A 21,454-nucleotide genomic window follows, 5' to 3' on the forward strand; every position below is an offset into this window, starting at 1 on the left:
TATGTACAGCCGGTATAACCTGGGTATCCACTGTATATAATTCTATATGTACAGCCGGTATAACCTGGGTATATACTGTATATAATTCTATATGTACAGCCGGTATAACCTGGGTATATAATTCTATATGTACAGCCGGTATAACCTGGGTATCTACTGTCTATAATTCTATATGTACAGCCGGTATAACCTGGGTATCTACTGTCTATAATTCTATATGTACAGCCGGTATAACCTGGGTATACACTGTATATAATTATATTTGTACAGCCGGTATAACCTGGGTATACACTGTATATAATTATATTTGTACAGCCGGTATAACCTGGGTATCTACTGTCTATAATTCTATATGTACAGCCGGTATAACCTGGGTATATACTGTATATAATTCTATATGTACAGCCGGTATAACCTGGGTATATAATTATATATGTACAGCCGGTATAACCTGGGTATCCACTGTATATAATTCTATATGTACAGCCGGTATAACCTGGGTATCCACTGTATATAATTCTATATGTACAGCCGGTATAACCTGGGTATATACTGTATATAATTCTATATGTACAGCCGGTATAACCTGGGTATATAATTCTATATGTACAGCCGGTATAACCTGAGTATCTACTGTCTATAATTCTATATGTACAGCCGGTATAACCTGGGTATCTACTGTCTATAATTCTATATGTACAGCCGGTATAACCTGGGTATACACTGTATATAATTATATTTGTACAGCCGGTATAACCTGGGTATACACTGTATATAATTATATTTGTACAGCCGGTATAACCTGGGTATCTACTGTCTATAATTCTATATGTACAGCCGGTATAACCTGGGTATATACTGTATATAATTCTATATGTACAGCCGGTATAACCTGGGTATATAATTATATATGTACAGCCGGTATAACCTGGGTATATACTGTATATAATTCTATATGTACAGCCGGTATAACCTGGGTATATACTGTATATAATTCTATATGTACAGCCGGTATAACCTGGGTATATAATTCTATATGTACAGCCGGTATAACCTGGGTATATACTGTATATAATTATATATGTACAGCCGGTATAACCTGGGTATATACTGTATATAATTCTATATGTACAGCCGGTATAACCTGGGTATATACTTCTATATGTACAGCCGGTATAACCTGGGTATATACTGTATATAATTCTATATGTACAGCCGGTATAACCTGGGTATATAATTATATATGTACAGCTGGTATAACCTGGGTATATACTGTATATAATTCTATATGTACAGCCGGTATAACCTGGGTATATACTGTATATAATTCTATATGTACAGCCGGTATAACCTGGGTATATACAGTATATAATTATATATACACGGCTGGTATAACCTGGGTATTCTGATTTCATGTTGTACTAGAAAATATGAAGAAATAAAGACAAGAGTTTTTAAGAGATTCTTTATTTTCATCAACTTTTTGCAAAGGGATAAAAGACAATATTGACAACATACAAAAAGTAATTGATAAACTTTCATTCACGTCACTCTCTTTCTGGAGTTTACAGCATTCGGAGAAGATAAAACCACATTGAATGTAAAGCTCTTAGTATTCGGATACATGAAGTAGAACGGCGAGGACTGTCAGTGAAATATTTATTGCAAAAAAATAAAAATATAGTGCAAACTAGGTTACCAAGGAAGCTTTCCAATACAATTAACCCTTCATGTGCCTTGGGGTCTGCTGCAAAACAGGCAATAAGGATTTGAGAACACAGTAATGTCTATACAAGCTCCATAGTAAGCTGCACACACAGATCGTACGCACCTAAGGGCAAGCGTTGCAATACAACCGCGCACTCTACTTAAAGGGAATGTCCAGGATTAGATAAACAAGTTGCTTTGCCAAATCTATCCATAGGATGGTTCAGTATTGCAACTTCACTCCATCAAAGTTAACGGACCTCAGCTGCAATACCACACACAACCTGTGGACAGGTGGGGCGCTGTTTGGGACCAAAACCATTTTTTCTATCCTGGGACAAAACCTTTAAATGCTTGCCAATGGCACAAACCAGGATTTTTCTGCATTGGTTGTATCTTCTGCTCTCTTTAGACATACAGGACTTCAGAGATCAGAAAATATATCAGATATATCGCAGATATATAGCTGGCCATACATATTTGATCAGGTGTTTGGATGCCCATGACAGTCCCCCATACTAATCTAATATGTATGGCCAGCTTAAAGGGGAATCAGAAAACATGGCTGATTTCAGCTCAGGAAGTGATATCACAACCACTGGTCTCATGGCAATGACCTACGGACATGAAGTCACTTTTTGAGAAGAAAGCAGCCATGTTTTTCAATCCCGATGTGCCATAGTTGGAACAGTGTGCGCCATCATGAACCCGGTGGGCCCACGACTTCCATCTTAGTATGAAATAGCCAGCAGGAAAGCTTTGAGTTGTTTGGACGGGAGGAAAGCTTTGAGTTGTCTGACAGGAGGAAAGCTTTGAGTTGTCTGACCAGTCTTCAGTAACTTATGATCTTTTTTTTTTTCTATAAATTCTTATACAGTGTAACAATTAGGTAGAAAATGTATATTTTTGGGGGAGAATGTAAATGGTCTTTCAGAAAAAATAAAATAAAAATAAATATAGCTGAAAGGCAGTACGATAGAAATCTAGGTAGACTACAGAACACCGCTAACTATCTACAAACACACGCTACATACATGTCATAAAACAAACCAGTAAAAACTTTTTTTTTTTCTTATATAAAAAGACAGATTGCAAACTTTTAGAGGAAAAAAAAATGAAAATAAAAACTGATAAGGAAACACTATGCAGCATTTTCAGGATATTTTTTTTTTTTGAGGTACCTAAAATTTCCATTTTATTTCTTTTTTTTGCCCAAAATACGATCGCTCCAACTTGAAAAAAAAAAAAAAAAAATCTAAAAAATAAAAACCACACCCACGCGTGCAGCCGTGTCGATCCAAGTATAGGGCATACATTGAGAAAGTGCAATGATGCGGATAAGTTAAGATATGCAGCATTTAATGCATGGATTAACGTCCTGTAAAAAAAAAATATATATATATATACTGTAATAGCTTACACGGAGCAAATGGTGCAGTATCACAACCTTTAAAAAAAAATTCTCAGAATTTTTTTTTTTTATCCATCTTAAATGCCTTTAATATTGGTTTTATAAAGGAATGTTTTTGTCTTTTTTTTTGTTTTTTTTGCTGTGTACAAACTACTGCAGGTTATTGTCTTTCAAGGCAGGTAACATATCGGATACGGTTTCAAGTAAAAGCCTCAAGGAAGACGTGAACTTTTTTTTTTTTTTTTGCCAACCCCCCACCATCCAGTTTGTGCGGCTCAAGTTCGTCATAGTGCTGGGGTACAAAACCGATGCAACTTTTTGGTTTTTTTGGACTGCGGCTTGTAAAATAAATCTGCAGCAACATCAGAAGTTATACAAGGTGCAACACAAAAGGCACAAAGGGGGGCCCAAAAGGTAACAACTCTACCAAATGCATCCAAGTTTGTTTTTTTTTTTTTGTTTTTTTTAAAAACAATCCTTTATGACAAAAAATATTGTATTGGGTCTGCCAGTGTATGAATCCATACTGCCCCCTATGGGAGGCGCCCTCTCCTGCTCAACCCAACCCCCTCTGAAAATCATCAGGGGGTGTAAAAAAAAAACTGAGGTAGTCTACATCTGGAACAAACTGGGCTATCACATCACCAAAGTGGCCAACAGGAGTAGATCTTCTTCACCTAGACGCCCGCCTATGGCACAGTAGCAATACTTACAAGTCCCGATGTACGAATGTGAAGAATAAAGGGGCAGAGACGTCTTTTAGAATGGGAACCGTGCCATTCCCTAATCTAGAACACAACATGGGTCCACCAACATGGATGAAGCGCCATGACACTAGGTCAGATTAGAGTCATTTTAGGGCCTACAGGTCAGTAGAAGACCTCTCAGGCTTTGAAGGATTTTTTGGGTCATTGAAAGATTGTCAAATGTTAATTTTGTAGGCCGCGAGCTTAGAAGTGTTCAAAAAGTTGGTGCCTTTTGCCACCTTCGGCAGTCCTAAGAGCACATTCACACACAAAAACGGGAGCGAAGTGTTACAATCCGTGTCTGTTACATCTCATCCATCTACCAAGATGGTCTTCGATGGATCTCGAGTCTTAATGTATGGTCCCCCTACAGCGGGATATTACAGCCATAAGATATCATGAAGGTGTATACTGCACACATGCACAACTTAAACCTAAAGGGGGTAGAAGCCGACCTAGACATTCAAGAACAAAAACTCCAGCTTGGGACATTGCCATGTACCGGGACGAAATCTGCAGGAATATTTTTTGCCTGTTTAGGTCTTTCGAAACCACCGAGAACCTCTGGTCTTCCCTTTGATAGATCGGTGTTACATTGCCTAGAAATTGGGATGGACACTATCAAAAAAGATGACCTTTACCTGTTTGGGCACAATGTGGCCAAGTTGGCCAATCGTGCTAACGATTGAGACTATCAAGGGTGGACTATCAAGGGAGTCGGGCAGGAAGATATGGCTGACTTTGCTCAATATCAAATACACCCCCCCATATTTTTTTAGCGCAAAGCATCTTTTTGGGGCTCACACTACAAATTGAAGCTCTTCTATCCTCCGATCTTAGACATTTATGGCACATCTGCCTCTTGATCCTATGCAGGTCAACGAGACCCCCAATATTTATCACAACCCTAAGCGACTTTATGACGAGTCTGATGATGAGTTTTCCAAGTCTACAATACTGAGACCCATTTTATTGATGTAAATTACTGTTCGTTTTAAGATTTTTACATAGTTCATAGGCGAAATCAGCCTGATATCCTGCTGCTGCTCATCTAGTTGCTTCAGGACCTTTACAGCTGTCATTGCAGGTCCTTAAGCAGAAGTAGTGACAGTTACTATGTAGCGCACAGATCGTTGTAGCAACCACATTGGCAGTCTCTCTTTGTAAAGGTGTAGCAATCGAGCACTACATTGTCACCGATTGCATAAGGACCTTCAAGGATGTTCTTGAGGGTCCTTTATCCGCTATAAATCACCTGTGCAGTACATTGACAGTGCACAGATAATGTAGAACACCAAAAAACCCTAAAAACAGCAATTTTCATTATTAAAAGGAGCTTTATTTGGCAGTACAAAGGCCTTTTGGGATTATTGCCCTCCTACAAGTGACTTGTTGCTCAGTTATGTAATAAATTCGGCAACACCAAGGGCTTTTAAAACTGGAACCCTATGCAAAGTATAAAAAAAAATAAAAAATAAAATTAAATTACAGTCCGCTGAACCAAAAAGTCGCCAATATCCCATCACACTCCTCCTGGCAAGAGGAGTCCCCCTTTAGTTCACTAATCTACGAAACCCACTGTTTAAAAATTCTTGGTTAAAACTAGGATCCTAAAGCGATCAATAGATAACGTGGCCCAGAAATCTTCTGCACAGCTCCAATGTACATAAAATATCTTCATCTTAAATTCTGGCGACAGCTGACAACTTGTCCTCGAAGCACCAAGCGCTGTATCCCTTGAAAAAAAAAAACCCACAGCACACCCCGACGACACGCCAAACATGATCACACACCAAAAATAGATACAAAACAGTAACAAGTCAGACGTAATATAAAAGATTAGCACCCATTAATAGTGTCACCACCTTCATAATAAGACAAAGCAGTGATTGTCCACAGCGGAGAGGAACGGCCCCAAGTGGAAGAAGTCTGTCCATCCGGCCTTATTACAAGTGAGCACCGCTAGAAGCTGGCATACTAAGTCCACCCATTGCCCGGACGAGCTGTATTGGCATCTGTCTCTGTCCTAGTACAGGGACACGGCACCTCCGCTCAGCGTCTGCCACCAGGCAATGGTTTTGGCCGCTTCCGTAAAAAGTTTTGGCTGAAACTCAAGTCTTTGTCACGTGTTAATATTAAGTTAGGAGGTAGGCGTCAATATCTACAAGGGGTTACGTCAGCAGCCTAGTCTCCGAAAGGATCAGAAAACGCAAAACAATGCCCACCTACGCCATCGTGCCAGTATAAGGTCTGACTAGTGTCTACTGCAAGCACAAAAACCCTCCTCGTGTGTCACCTGGCAAATGTTTTTGACCGTCAATGCCTAGGACCGTGGACATAAGACTCCACTGGTTCTTCAAAACAAGGTTGTGAATAAAAAGACTAAAAAAAATACAGATATGGTCTGTTCGTAGAAAATCTAAGGCGCCCGCCCCATGCAAAAAGAAAAAAAAAATCCCGGCATTTTGAAAGCAATTATGGCTTAGCACACCCAATCGGATTGTCTTCACTGGATTGCCAGTCTACGACCACAGTGATCGAGCACTACAGGACATACGGACTATTTACAGAGACCTCAGGGAGGGGGGGTGTCTAGTTATTAGAGATGAGCGAACACTGTTCAGATCAGCCGATCCGAACAGCACGCACCCATAGAAATGAATGGAAGCACCTGTGACGCCGGCTGTCGGCAAAGTCAGCGTCACAGGTGCTTCCATTCATTTCTATGGGTGCGTGCTGTTCGGATCGGCTGATCCAAACAGTGTTCACTCATCTCTACTAGTTATACATTTATTTCTATTTCCTATATATAAAAAAAACAAAAAGCTTTAGACTAAGGTAAGCGCCCAGAGATAAAGCACTTACATGTGTTCCACCAATGACGCTGTCCGCTCACACAGATACTCCATGCCGGACAGCGCCTGGTTCACACTTGCAAAAAAAAAAAAAAAATCCTAGTTCTTCTATGCAACTATTCTATAGAAAATCCTATTTTAACTAGGGCTCGGACCTCTACCATGACACATCAGATCCTACTGACTATACTGGTGTCCCCTGGGTTGTCATCCGGATATTTGGCAATTTCCTGGACATACCAGCTTAGGTGCAGCAAAGCCCCCCATGCGTGTGTGAACAGATCATCATATACCGCTATAGACACGTGGGAAGTGTTTATAGGGGACGGCCGGGTAGTTTTGCTGCGATGGTTCTGAAGTAGAAAACATTACCGATGGACACTCAGCAGCGTTTTCTCCATGTGTGGCCTTAGATGTACATTCAGATTCAGTGCAGGTTACAGCAGCAAGGTCGCGATCAGACAGGTACAGGTATTGGGGTTCTGCTGAGCAGCGCCTCCATTGATTGTTTGGCTTCTAGGATCAGAGTTAGGGTAATGGATAGATCTACAATTAGACGTGGGCTAATGGAGATTATGTAACGACAATGTCCTCATTGCTCCAAACTGCTTATTTGCAATCTGACAAGAGTGGTAAGCTACAAGTGACAAACCAGGCCCCGACTCACGAGAAAAGTGCTGTCTGATTCGGGTGGCTCTGACCCATCTGCGGCTCTGGCCACACTCCCTTTATCATATACACCACTTTCCTCTTCTATCCTCCGCACTCCGGCAAGACCACCCCACGGCAGTAAAGCTGCGTCCACAGTGACCTAACACGTGACCTTACTATTCAACGGCTTCCGTGAGACATTACATCATTATGGACGCAATTTTACTGCGGCTTAGAGGTCGCACTGGAGTGTGTGGGGCAGAACGGCAAATGTTTTACTGAAAATACTTGAAGGTTCTTGGACTTCCATATACCGCCACGGATCACACTCACACCTACATTACCCATCATGCCTTGTCCGGCCTTAAAGGCAACCTGTCATGGGGACTTGCCCTGTGTTCATGGGACTAGCCCTACAGGATCAGTCACGATGGGACTTATGACCTGTAAGATTGCAGAGAACATGGCTGCAGTTATACGCTGGTAACATCTGAATTTGCAGAAGAATAAAGGAGTCATTCCTCTAACAAACCAATGGCAGTATTAACAGTATAACCTATGTATCGCACGTGTTGCATACGGCGGGGGATCAGCTTAAAGAAGGGGGCAGGGATGAGAGAGGATTAAGGGTCAGTGTGATAAACTATAGGAGTCACAGTTTAAGAAATGCTGGTGGAATAAGTGCCAGAACAAGTCTGCCCAAGCAAGCTACAAGCAACACTGCCCATACCAGCGCAATAGGTTCCTATGGATGCTTTTATCCGCAGGGAATCATGTTGCATCGGGATCACCATTGTGCCCGATTAAGAGTGTCTTCTAGGAAGCAATAGTCTTAAACATTACAATAGAAGAGGGGACTCAAATCCCGCACCCTGCTAAGAGCAAACCACAGGCGAACCAAGCAAAGTGCAGGGGACGATAGATCTCTTGTACATGATCACTGAAGTTATTCTCTACTGAACAGAAGCTGCACCAAATGCATTAAAAGGGTTTGGAAGGCTTAGTAATGGATGACCTATCCTTAAATTGAAGACTGTGGGGTCCAATATCCAGGGACCCCTCACCAATCAGCGGTGTGAGGAGATTGCAGCACTCAGACAAGCGCAGCAGCCTCTCCATTACAACCCAAGCACAGTAACGTACATTGTATAGGGGCTCGCATGGCAATGCAGTTTGTACCCAGAAAAGGGCCAAAAGAAAATCTCCCCCTCCTGAGGACCTGTTCTATATTACACAGATGCCCCATTGATATGCATGGACACTGTGTAATGCTCAACTTCCCCCGCGGTGGCGCTGCAGGGAATCTGAGCACTTACTGGCAGGTTTTACAGCTGATCATTGGGGGGTCCCAGCATCAGAACTTGTCAAGGGACCTCGACCATGAAGAATTGCCCAAAGTAGAGAACTTTAAGTTCCCTTTAAAGGGGTTGTCCCACAAAGTGAAGACTGTAGGACCTCATTCAACCTGAGAGCAGCAAAGTTGGAGTGGTGGTGGACGCCACTTGCATTCGCTTCACTAGGAGTGCTGGAGAGGGCCGAAAGCTTTACTTTTACCATTTCATCCACCAGCTGTCCAGTCTGGCTGCGCTCATGTATGGAGCGGGAGAAAGGTCTGGCAATCTTCACTTTGTTGGACAACCCCTTTAAGGACGTTTAAAGACCTAGTTGGAAATAATTCACAGAAAACATGGAGCAAATGTTACGGACCAAACGGGATGAACTAGAAGCTTCAGCGATATAACGTATCACCATTACAGCCTGTCCGATGAGTGCCTTGGGCGATCTAAGATCTGACCGGGTTATCACTACAGTTCTACACGGCTTCTCCTTCACAAAGCTCAAATAAGTTTTCTTGATTTCATATGGGGTGTGACTTAGTGCAACGATTTATACACAGACAATATCTGCCATTCATGATGTGTGCAAACTTTTCAACAGAAGCAAATCTGCCTACTGACACCAGGAATAGGAACAAAGGGGGGGGGGGGGGGAAACAAGTCACAATCCACACCCCAAACATAGTCCAATGCATAGATTCTTATAAAAAGGAAAAAATAAGCACCAAACTGCTTGTAAATGGTAAAGGACGAGTCTATGGAGTCGGGTTGTTCCTGCCGCCTGCATGGGACGTATCAACATGGCGACGTCTTCGAGCAGGGACTCAAAGCTAATGTTCTCCCCTCGTTCACAGACATGGTAAACCATCATGAAAAGTCATCTGTACATGGGGCTCGCCGGCTATTGCAAAACTACATGTGTTACCTTGCAAGAGCTGGACTGCCACAAGTTTGGAAGAAGTTGGATCTACGGGCAAGCTCAGAAGAGGGTGACTGGATGGGAAAAGCCCCATTAGGAAATTCAGATTTATTGGGGCAGTGAATTTGGGTTGACCGATATTTTTGACAGGTGAAAGGGAAATTGTGTATGATGTCTAAGTAACCCATGAAGGGGGTTTTCTACAGGAAAGGGGATAATAAGTGAGTGGTCGCTGTAGGTCTGTGTGAATGAAGGGATACGGCACATGCACAACTACTGTCCAAATCACTTTTAAGGGACTGCGAGCACGCTGCTCTAACACACTTTAAAAAAAAAAAAAAAAAGTAGATTATGAGCCCCATATAAGGATCACAATGTACATTTTTCCCTATCAGTATGTCTTTGGAGTATGGAAGGAAATCCACGCAAACACAGGAAGAACATACAAACTCCTTGCAGATGTTGTTCCATCGCTGCAAGGCTGTAGTGCTAACCACTGAACCACCGTGTTGCCCCTTCTACTCTACCACTCTTCCAGAAGTGAATGGAGCAGTGGTCATGCATGCACAAATCCACTTTATTAACACAGGGGGCCACAATCAATTCTTGGGGCCCAACCTCAAACAGCTAGGATATACAACATAGTGGGGTGTCCGGGCACACCAAAGGATCCTTTGGTACTCTGCTGGGTCAGTCCGATACGGACAGGGGACTCTAACTCTTGTTCTTGTCATTGCTGGGACTCTGGGACAGCTTCAAACGCAAACTAAAGACGCATCTTTTCAGACAAGCCTATCACTATTCCTAACGTAAACCCTTCACCCTCCTCTGTCCCCGCTCCCACATTCCCCCACATGATATGATGTGATCTCAGGATAACTTTATAGGTCCAAGCTCCATCCACATGTTACAGGACACGACTGTCGACTGCTCATAAAGTCTTATGTTTGTGTAATGACAGTCACCTCTATTACAGAAGTGTCTGACCTCCGAAAAGCAATGCCGCCCCTGCTACCTCTTGTGTCACCCCCTCTACCTCATAGATTGTAAGCTCTTGTGAGCAGGGCCCTCAGTCCCATTGTGTGAAATGACTTTCTTTGTAATGTATCTTTCTGTCTGTATTTGAACCCTACAAATTGTACAGCGCTGCGGAATATGATGGCGCTATAGAAATAAAATTTATTATTATTATTATTGCTGGGACTCTGTGGGACCTGAGCTTGCATTCTCCCTCTTTCCTGTGGGAATCCCATCAATGACCAGACATAATATTCACAATCCGTATTCTCAATCTTCTACCTTAGAACATATCAAGACAGATTTTCATGATAGTTTTCCATGACATCATTTGACCAACGCTTGCTATAAAGACGGTCAGCAAAGTTAGCACCTAAAATATCATGTCCCTCCGAGGAGGACCCATGCATACAAGCTATAACATAAAACCACACTCCCCTGCCCCCTAAAACTTCCTAGGTATCAGTTACAATTAGGTCTTGAGTCCTGCTTATGAAGATCTAAGTGAGATTTTCAGTCTTCATCCGACTTTCCCTATAGAAGAGCAGACGACAACCTTTGGCTCTGCAGGTTTTTGCAAATCTACAACTTCCAACATGTCCTCATAGACTGGAGACACGCCGGGGATTGTAGTTTTGCTCGATGTGCCGAGCTGGAGGTCAGACGCTGCTTTCCTACACTAACCTTTACAGTGTTAAGGCTCGATCTATAACAAACATCGCATTCCCATGGTCTAGCGGCCGCATACTACTGCACTGTCGATAAAAAGGATCAGAATATTGCTTAAAAACCGAGTCTTTGTATTTAATCTCATTACAGAATTGCATATTCCTTAAAGCGTAGGAGGAGGAGTGGGGGAGGGGGAAGATAAATCTATAGAGAGAGAAAAAGAAAACAAAAATCTAATAAAAATACAAGTTGCATATGAACATCTTTGAGGCCTGACAGCATTAGAAAGCGAGACAGTGCGGGACCCTCAAAGACAGAGAGGCGAGTGTCAGTATTCGTGGTTAGAAGTGTCAGACCGTCGCTGCAGTCTGTATTAAAATATATTGCATAAAATATTTTAAGTGTACTAAAAAAAAAAAAATTCTATTTTTTTTATTTTTTTTAACCCATTGGGGTCGCTTCTCACAATAACCCTGTTTGCAATCAGAGGGTTCGACATGACATTGCTCCTTATTGCATTGCAATGTATTATGAGCCCTCTGAGGGAGGGGGGGGAGGGGAGGGAGGATAACTCAGTTCCATAAAATGAGGTTTTGATATTTTTTTTTTCCATTTTTTTATTTTTATTTTAATCCATTCACTGCCGGTGGTCCTGTAAAGGCTCTACAGGTCGCGGTTGTCAGTGCAAGGGTTAAACAGGACACCATTTAAGCCCGAGTACGTCACATAGGTTAATAGAAATAGGGTGATCTGTGTAAATAAAAAATAAATAGCACGTCATCTCACATTAATACTGCTAAAATAGATTATTCTCTGTACATTAGCTTAACATGATTGTACTGTCCACATTGCCACGGACCCGTATTAGTCGCCAACCTTGGAGGGGAGGGGGATAGAAAAGTACGAGTGCAGCCAGACAAATGCAAGATTAAAAAAAAAACAAAAAAACCACGACATCTCGGGGGTCTCCTTGTGAATGGCACACGGTTATTAAAAAATAAAATAAAAAATAATGAACACTATTATATTCATCCTTTAATAAAAGCCTGACCTCCACAGTCATGGGTGACTTGGTTTTCATACATCGTTTTATGCGCTAAAATATTTGACACAAATGTCAGAGGAAGAAAAAAAAAAGTTTTTTTTTTTCCTTCCTGTAATAAAACATCTCGATAAAAATTTCACCTAAAATATTTAAGGCTTAAAAAAACAAAAAACCTCAAGGTCCTTTTCTTCTATTTTTTTTTTTCTTTCGTCCTAGGCCGTAACATTTATCTGATAATTCGACACAATTTCCAAAGAGTAGAAGTATTTCATTGCGGGATTTTTTTTTTTTTTTTGCGAGCCCTGAGAGAACAGTAAAGTTGAACTTTTTTTTGTGTGTTTTTTTGTTTTTTGTTTAAAAGGGTAATTTTTTTTGTAAACGCTTATTCTATATGTATGAATGCATTTCACAAACCTCACATGATTCAATGCAGGTACAAACTTCGAGATAAAAGAATATTCGGGGTGTGGACGGAAGGCTGGTTGGATACTGAGGGCCTTAGGAAACTGACGGGGCTATAGGGGGGGAGATTGCACTTTTGATAGTAGAAGAGACTACATTACAGGTAAGTGCAGCTGGTCTGGTGTGAATGCTCCTTCGGGAAGTGCCTGGCTCCAGCACCAGTTAAGCAAAGTACATTGTACGCAGCGTGTCCTGATGAACCTGAACCGCCTTTGCAAGTGCTTGATGGTCTCGGCCGTTACTCTGACCGGAGGTGTGGCTGCCTTCAGCGCTACAGAGAAACGAGACAACAGGAAATTTAGAGATAGTCAGTAGGAAAAAAAACTTTATGCAGACAATTGCAATAGTGGAAAACAGTAAATGCCTCTATTAATAGAATATTGGGTAGATAACCTTCATCACTACAGCGATTGCAAAGCTACAACCTCAGGCATACAGCATTTGCTCCATTGTTCTAGGAACTCCTAAGAGCATGCTGGGAGTGCTAGTCCAAAAGGTTGCTGTCCGTTGAAACAGAAAGGAATAGGACTTGCGCTCCATATTTTGTGGTTTGGACCTACAGCCCAATTATAGATGCATACGGTTGCGTATGGGGGTCAGGATTACGCATCCGTAACAGATGGTATACGGACGCATGGGGCCTTAGACTGCACAGGCTCAGTAGAGCATCCAATGTGTTTTTTTTTGTTTTTTTTAATGTAGATTATGAGCCCCATATAGAGCTCACAATGTACATTTTTCCCTATCAGTATGTCTTTGGAGTATGGGAGGAAATCCATGCAATCACGGGGAGAACATACAAACTCCTCGCAGATGTTGTTCCTGGCAGGATTCGAACCCAGGACTATTGCTGCAAGGCTGCAGTGCTAAGCACTGAGCCACCGTGTTGCCCCGAGCATCCAATGTTTGTAGGCCCCTCCCGTCTCTTCCATGACCACAGATCTTGGAGAAGATAAGGATCGGCAAAAGTTGGGCTCAATCCTCCCCTCCATACACAACATATGCCAAGGGTATGGAGCAGTTGGGAGAGAGAATTGTCACCAGAAAATTCATACACTGGCATTAGCTAGGGGCAAGCATGTACTAAAATTACATGCAGAGTATAGAAGCAACCATGTTACCCAAGATCTAGGATCAAAATCATCCTTCTCTAAATTTGCTATACACAAACAGAACAAATCCTTACCTGTCGTGTTCTTTATCCACCAGGTGGTATCTGGCTCTGAAAGCCACTAAGTGTGCGTAGTATGCAGGCGCAGGGATAGAGACAGACCTAGTGCAGCGGACATAAGTGTGGCACAGCTGGTAAGTGAGAATTTGCAGTTCATCGGAGGAGAATCTGTTATCGTCCCAGAGAACGTGATAGTGCGAGGGTCGGCTTGTTCCCTGTATTTGTAAAGAGATCCATGTATAAGAGAGAGGAGTGCACAAGAACTATAGCCTTTATTAGTTGGAGTATAGGAGTGTGTACTCCAATCAGTTTGGTGATGCTGCTTAGGCTCCATGCACACCGAACCAATTGGTTGGTCTATGGCCCCCATACACGTGCCCATGTATTTTGGATGGACCTGTGAATGTGGTCGTGTGCCAAGGGCAAAACTCAAGACAGGTCCTATAAGTGTCCATGTTGCTGTGCAGGCTCACCGACTAAAACCAACGGGGCTTTGGGGCCATCGTTCACGTGTGGTCCAACAACAGACCCGACACATGGACACGTGTGTATGGAGCCTTACTCAAACATGTAGACTTTAGCAGCTGCTCCAGGTGGACAAAGGAATGATGTTTTACATAGACTCAATGTAACCAAGGCAAAAGGTCTTAAGGTTGTCAGGGTCAAAGAAGGACCTACCTGTATACCAGCGTGGCTACACAGGTAAAAATCAAATTCCGATGGGTGTGTGATTTTGGTATCCACTGTGGTACCAGCAGGAATATTTCCACTTTTTCCAACCTGTGTAGTCAGACAAAAATATTTAGACCTCACAAACAGCTCATCAACTAATCAATCACACTTTGTATCATTACAAGACATTGCGTGCTTACGCGTTCATTCCTATCGGTACAGAACAGTCTTGTGTGATGCCTTTTCTGTACAACGATGAAGGTGATACCAGGCTGATAATCCTTCTCCAATTTAATGCAGGCTTCTCGAATGGCTAGCAGCTCATGATGTAATACCTGTGCAAGCAAAGAAATAAACCACATAGATTCAGAATGCAAACCAATCTACATAGGCGGAAGTGAAGGTGTCTACAAATCTGGGGTGGGGTGCATAGACACCTACCTGCTGAAATTGCCCCTCAGAAACCCCATCTCTATAGAAAATGATCCTTGTGGGCTTGAAGCGAGTCGACTTATAGAACTGTATGAGCAGCTCTCGCACCATGGCAGCCAGATCCTGGATAATCTCCTGACGGTGCTGCTGCACCCTTACCGTGGCACAGTATCTGTTGGGATGAGCATCCATGCTCCCTACAACCTACAAGCAAAAAAAAAGTTACAGACCTTCAGGTCACAATCTGCCAATGCACATTTAACGCTTGACATAAAAATCACTTTCTAAATGGTCATATTAATAAAACAGCCCCCCCACCCGATGCTTTCTTACCGCTGCGATTGAAGGCTTTTTTCCATCCCCTGCAGGAGGATGGGTGACGTCTGCTCCAAGGAATATGACAGGCTGCTGAAACACTGGAGGTCTAGGAGTAAAAAAAATAAATGCAGAGCTATTCTTTACATGATATGGAAAGCAATACTATAGAATATAAAAAGGTCACTAAATATATTTACATGCGCCAAATAATCACAACCAGGAGTTACGATAAGCGGAGTCTGTCCTGTCTGCCATATAACAGGTCAGTGGGTCTCAGCATTTTAGGTTCTGTATGATGGAAGCACAACCTGGATCCCCCCTCTGTTCTCCTTACCTGCCCTGGGGTAACAAGATGTTATTGACGCCTCCTAATTTGACATTTATTTTCAGGCAGAGGTTTGACAGTGTCTGTGGCGTGGTCCTCTGCACATTCTTCATCTGCACACACTGTGTGGCCATGCCCAAAACTGTGTCCCCAACGCGCTTCACCTCAGCTGCAATACAAAACAGTGAAAGTCTTGGTTTTTTTCAGCAGGCAAGATCTAGCACATTGGGGGGAGAGGGAGAAGGAAAAAAAGGCTGTGGCAGTGAAGGGTTAAAATGGAACCACAAGATTCAGTATTTGTACAAGGCTGTGCACCCCTCACCCTGTGGCAGCCAGTAATATATTCCATGCAGGCTCTCTCCTCCCCCCACAGCTATGAACGAGTTTCTCTAGGGTCAGCAACTGGGTGGTAGAGCAGGAAGCTGAATCAGTACCAGCTTTGGGAGTTTTTTTTTTTTTTTTTTTTTTTAATATAAACCATTTTCACCACCCATTGGGGTTTTACTTCTGCAAGGAATATGCAAATCTGTCTCCCAAGATGTAAATAGGGAGACAGTGCCTCTGTTATGCTGCCCTCTATAGGAAGCACCCTGAACATCATGAAGCCGTTACTGCATAATGAGGGATTTATACCAAGACAGTTTCTAAGCTACGGGAGGCCGTTTCGGTCTGGTTGGACCTTGTCGGCGCAGCGTAGAGAGAACCGACTTGGTAGAAGTGTAAAGTTGTAAGCTGTATAAGTCTCCACACACCTAATAGGTGGTCTCTCCATAAGGATGGACATTATCCCCATAATCTGGTCTCTCACTTCTACCAAGTCAGTTCTCTCTACGCTGTGCTGACGAGGTCCAACCAGACCGAAACAGCCGTCCATAGCTGAGAAACTGAGGTGCCATTAGGGTTAATGGGGACGATCATTGCGGACACCGGACACCCTGCTGGACTCAACTTGTGCATGCTGTCTAGGCCGCAACATCTGCCGGCATGAGCGGTCCTGTGTAGCTGGCTGGCATGCCGTCACTGTGTAGGCTGTCTGGGATGGCAGCGGCGGCCGGAACATGTGGGCTGCCGTCATGTTGACTACCGTCTCCCGTCAATCGCCCCACCCACACTATGCCGGCAACGTATGGTGCTGCAGCGCTGGCTCCATAGCTTGCCCACACCTTGCCATGCACCAACAGGAGGTGCATGGAAAGACCTGGGCTGGTGTAATGCCTGCTCCTACAGCAGAGCCGGAGTGAACTTTTGAGGGTCGCAGTGGAGATTTGGGGTGAGTGACCCATATTTAGGATAGCCCATCCTTCCTTCCTGGGCAATATGTCTGTGTGTGTGAAATTTCAACAAAATCCATTCAGCCGTTTGCCTGTGATTGAGGTACAAACGCCAAACATAAAAAGACACAATCATACAAACACACCTTTATAATATTAGTAGGATGTGAAAGTTTGTGTGTTTGGATGTTTGTTCCTCAATCACGCAAAAACGGCTGAACGGATTTGCATGAAATTTGGCACATAGATAGATTGTAACCTGGATTAAAACTTTGGATACTTTGTATCCCGGTAAGTGACATGTCTTCACGACTGTTATGAATTTATGTTCACATACTATATTACACTGCTCTTATCTCAGATTCTGAAAAAGCAAGGGCTGTTATCTCTCTATGTAAACACTCAGCTAACCCTCAGTCCATTGTGTACAAGCATCTGCATATTATCTGATCTGCTCCAGGCAGTGCTGACACACTGGATGGGAAAACACCTTTAATCCAAATTGGCAGTTTGCCAATTTTAAACATCCGGGAAAAAGAAAAATCTAATTTATCGCAAAATTCTAAAACAAACAATGAGAGCTATGAAGTTCAGTAGCAGGACAGCTGTCAAAATGCCGGAGCCAGCAAACCATTGACGCCAGCAATTTGCTGACTATAGGCGGATCGTTGCTGCCAACAACCTGCAGACGAAGTCGCAGGCAGAAGATAGTTATAATTATAAAATTTAAAACACATGCAAAAATAAAACCAAAAATAAAGCCCTGTGTGTCACCCAAAAATGACACAAATTAGTTGAACCACCTAAATGATCTTTTTTTATAAAAAAAAAAAAAAAAAGTTGAAGCACTCAAAAACACATACAAAAAACCCCCTCAAAAAGGTGTCTGATCCTGAACCACAAATTGGCCTGGTACTGAAGTGGTTAAAGAATTGAAAATAGTCCAAAAAAAAACAAAAAAAACCCCCTAGATTTTCATTTTTAACACCTTTTTAAAAGGGTTGTTGAGGATCAGAAGACTTTTGATACTGATGACCTATCCACAGGTATGAGCCAGTCAGTACATGGCTTCCGTCGGCTGCATTAGCTAAGTATACAGCTGACAACAGACCTTCTGCGATTCAAGTTCCCCAAACAATACTACTACACTGTAAAGAGCTTCTGGTCCGGACACTGTAGCGGCATCTCTTGAATAGGAGCAAGACAGCACAGGCCATATACACCACATCAGCTGACTAGTTTAAGTTTCAGACCTGTGGATAGGTCATCAATATCAAAAATAAGCTCTTGAAGCTGAAGCAGGCGACACTCACCATAGACTGGAGTCTTGCCAGGGAGGATTACAACGATCAGCTGTAGACCAGTGTACGTGTTCTTCAGGTGTCTGAACATCGGCTCCACACTATCAGCTCCTTGTGCATATTTGCAGAAACATGGCTGACCCTGAATGGGCATGCCAGCGTCACGAGAGATTTTCCGTAATTGTTCAGTGAAAGTTCTAACCAGGAACGTAAAAAATAAAATTAGGAGATTTCAAAGTTAAAAAAAAAAAAAAAAAAATTATGTGCAGCCATCAAGTAAATGGGCCTGTACAGATCTGTGCACAGCCAGGTAGCTATGTAAGGATTAACTGAACCACAATGGACACCAGAGGCGTCAGACCCTCACCAATTATAAGACTGATCTGCCACTACAAGGCAAGAATACAACTCTAAGGCAGGGTTCACACTACCATTGGATTCTGTTATGAAGGAGTCCATTAATAATAATAAAAAATAGTTTTGCTGCAGAGAGCACAAAACACTCACAGGCGCTCACAGCCGGACACGGTCTGCCAGGTTTCAGTCTTCTGTCGGCAGAAGACAGAAACCAAGAGATGGAGATCGGGCACAGGTGTGAACCCGCCCTGACTGATGGCTATCACTTACTGTCAGTTATATCTTCGTTGCCCATAGACCTCAATGTTAAAAAAAAAAAAGACAGGTTTTTTTTTTTTTTACAAACAGAGAAGTCCTGCATGGGTATAAACGGACACTAAGAGACACAAGATAAAACCCCATTGAAAAGAATGGAAATTGCAAACGGACCAGCGAGTGTCCGGTACTAATATCTTGTATGGACAATAGTCACGGACACTGCTGAGTGTCTGATACTAGAGATGAGCGAGTAATATTCCATCGAGTAGGCATTAGAATACTACGGTATTCGAAATACTCGTACTCTATTGAATACTACTTTTATTCGCAGTAAAGGTTCAATTCTTCATTGTGGTTTGATCTTAGACTCCACCTCCTCACAGACGAGCCTCCAGCAGAACCAGCGTTGATTGTCCAAATGCTATACACTGTATAGCATTCGGCCAATGCATTCCTATGAGAAAAATTTAGCTCCTGCATAACCGCAAGCTGCCAGCTCTCCTGACTAGCAAGGACGATCCTGCTGCAGAACCAGCGTTGATTTGCCGAATTCTATACAGTGTACAGCATTCAGCCAATCAATGCTGGTTCTGCAGGTAGAGTAAGGGCCGGTTCACATTAGCGCTTGCCTCCCATCCGGAAAGATCCGCAGGCTCTACTCGAAACGAATATTTCACTACTCACTCAAATGTCAGAAATCTTAAAATTTCCATTCATTTCAATGGGACTTTATCTTGTGCCCATTTACACCCAATTCATCAGAAGTCCATTTTATCCAGCGGACAAAAAAATAAATAAATAAATCCTATGCGCAAAACTTTTCTGTCCGTTAGAAAAAAACCGCACGGTAAGTGTCCGTTATTTATTTATTAACATTGAAGTCTATGGGCAACGGAGTTATAACAGACAGTAAGTGATGGACACAAAACAACGGAGAGTAACTGATGCCTGTTTTTTTCTGCACATGCTCAGAAAGCAGAAAAAAAAAAACTACCCAGACAGTATTAAAAAAAAAACAAAAAAAACAAAAAAAAACAAAAAAAAAAACCTAATGATGCTAGTGTGTCCGGTTTTTTTTTCAATTGATCCATTACATGATCAGAAAAAAAAAAAAAAAAAGACACTAACACGTCTTATGAAATATGAAAGGCGTCAGATTTTTTAAATGCTTTTACGGACACCTTCGTAACGGAATTCATGATCAGATTATCTACTTACCTGGTGTAAAGACAACCGCTCCTAGAATGTAAATTGTCAGAGCAAGATCTGTGCAGAGACTGAACATGTAAGTGTTGGGGGATTTCAGCTCTGAAGCCTATAGAGCTGTAAATGCAGCTGTGGCTGATAATGTGACAACTCAGCACAGGTGGCAGATTCAATTCAGTGTTTGTTCCACCCATGTGGATTTTTCATGGACATAATTTTGCAACAAATCTGCCATTTGCAAACACGTACAAGGGAAGCCAACATCAGAAAACTTTAAGTATTGAACTCTGTTTAGCAAGTGAACAAAGCAAAGAGAAGCGAGATCTCATGTTGTAAAGAAATCAGGAAACAAAACAAACAAACCAAACCCTGACTGACCGCAGAGACTTACTTCAGGTGGAGTTCTGTGCACTGCCGCTGAGGAGCAAAGCAAGCTATGGCCCACACTTTTATTTCAATACCGGTGTGAAACTGCTTGTTCCTCATATCCCATACACCTTGCACAGGGGTAGCAATGGCCTTATTCTGAAATTTATATGATAAGTAGATTTACAACACACAGATAGACATACACGAGAACAAAGAAACAAGAAACTGCACACGATACGAGAGCAACACGGCAGAAGCAAATATATATGTGAAAGGAAACCAGACTGGGTTAACACAGCGGCCGCCACCAAGGTGTGAGGAGGAGTCACCATTACTAGGTTATAGATCCGCTGGTGGACATTCAGGCAAAGGATTTCAGGAATACACTAAGAAGTGAAGGAGTCTACAACGTTTGAGGTTCGTGGAGTGACCAACAAGGCACGGTATAGCGTGTCAGGTGACATGATCCACCAATCAGCATCTGCGTAGATTGGCCATAGCCACGACAACCTGCAGATCTGCAAAAGGCAATGTCAAGTGTTTAAGGAGATGACACCACATGAGATTTCATCTTAGGAGGGCTGGACGTGGAAGGGAACTACTGAATGTCCATGAGCGGAGATTTTAGTTATAGTGATAGAATTCAGAATCGTTCTGGTGCACGGTACTAGATAAAACCTACCTGCATGGCTGCTACAATGTGGTGGTTTAGCCCTGGCCTATGGTAGTTTCCATGATATCTGTGATGATGGATCCTCATGGGAACATGATTCTATAGCGGTGTATAAAACAAGCAATTGGAGACGGGGACACACACAAAAAAAAAAAACTTTGCCTTGTTTATGTGGATTCTCAGTCCCCTTCTTGTTGTAATAGTCACAACTACTGCTGGGCCCCCTTCCCCCATGGTTTGCAATGCAGCCCTGTGCGCTCAGATTGGACAACTCCTGTGCAA

The 21,454-nt window shown here is 42.5% G+C and overlaps 1 protein-coding gene and 1 long non-coding RNA gene across 2 annotated transcripts in view; both read right to left on the reverse strand.

Moving 5' to 3' along the window:
- Positions 1 to 1,671: 1,671 nt before the first annotated feature.
- Positions 1,672 to 6,542, reverse strand: LOC142200047 (uncharacterized). Its single transcript, XR_012715433.1, has 2 exons — positions 5,911 to 6,542; positions 1,672 to 5,879 (listed from the first exon to the last, which is right to left on the reverse strand). It is a non-coding gene; the product is annotated as an uncharacterized LOC142200047 (long non-coding RNA).
- A 5,809-nt stretch (positions 6,543 to 12,351) lies between these two features.
- AGO2 (argonaute RISC catalytic component 2) overlaps positions 12,352 to 21,454 on the reverse strand; it is a 37,520-nt gene continuing 28,417 nt past the window's right edge. The window contains exons 11-19 of the mRNA XM_075270082.1: positions 20,522 to 20,655; positions 18,322 to 18,506; positions 15,747 to 15,906; positions 15,428 to 15,518; positions 15,104 to 15,298; positions 14,863 to 14,997; positions 14,669 to 14,770; positions 14,006 to 14,205; positions 12,352 to 13,090 (exon numbers count right to left, since the gene is read on the reverse strand). Of these exons, the coding sequence (XP_075126183.1) occupies positions 12,982 to 13,090; positions 14,006 to 14,205; positions 14,669 to 14,770; positions 14,863 to 14,997; positions 15,104 to 15,298; positions 15,428 to 15,518; positions 15,747 to 15,906; positions 18,322 to 18,506; positions 20,522 to 20,655 (1,311 nt within the window). The 3' untranslated portion in view covers positions 12,352 to 12,981. The remainder of the gene's footprint in view (positions 13,091 to 14,005; positions 14,206 to 14,668; positions 14,771 to 14,862; positions 14,998 to 15,103; positions 15,299 to 15,427; positions 15,519 to 15,746; positions 15,907 to 18,321; positions 18,507 to 20,521; positions 20,656 to 21,454) is intronic.

The sequence above is a fragment of the Leptodactylus fuscus genome, chromosome 4 (genome assembly GCF_031893055.1).
Source record: "Leptodactylus fuscus isolate aLepFus1 chromosome 4, aLepFus1.hap2, whole genome shotgun sequence".
Taxonomy (NCBI): domain Eukaryota; kingdom Metazoa; phylum Chordata; class Amphibia; order Anura; family Leptodactylidae; genus Leptodactylus; species Leptodactylus fuscus.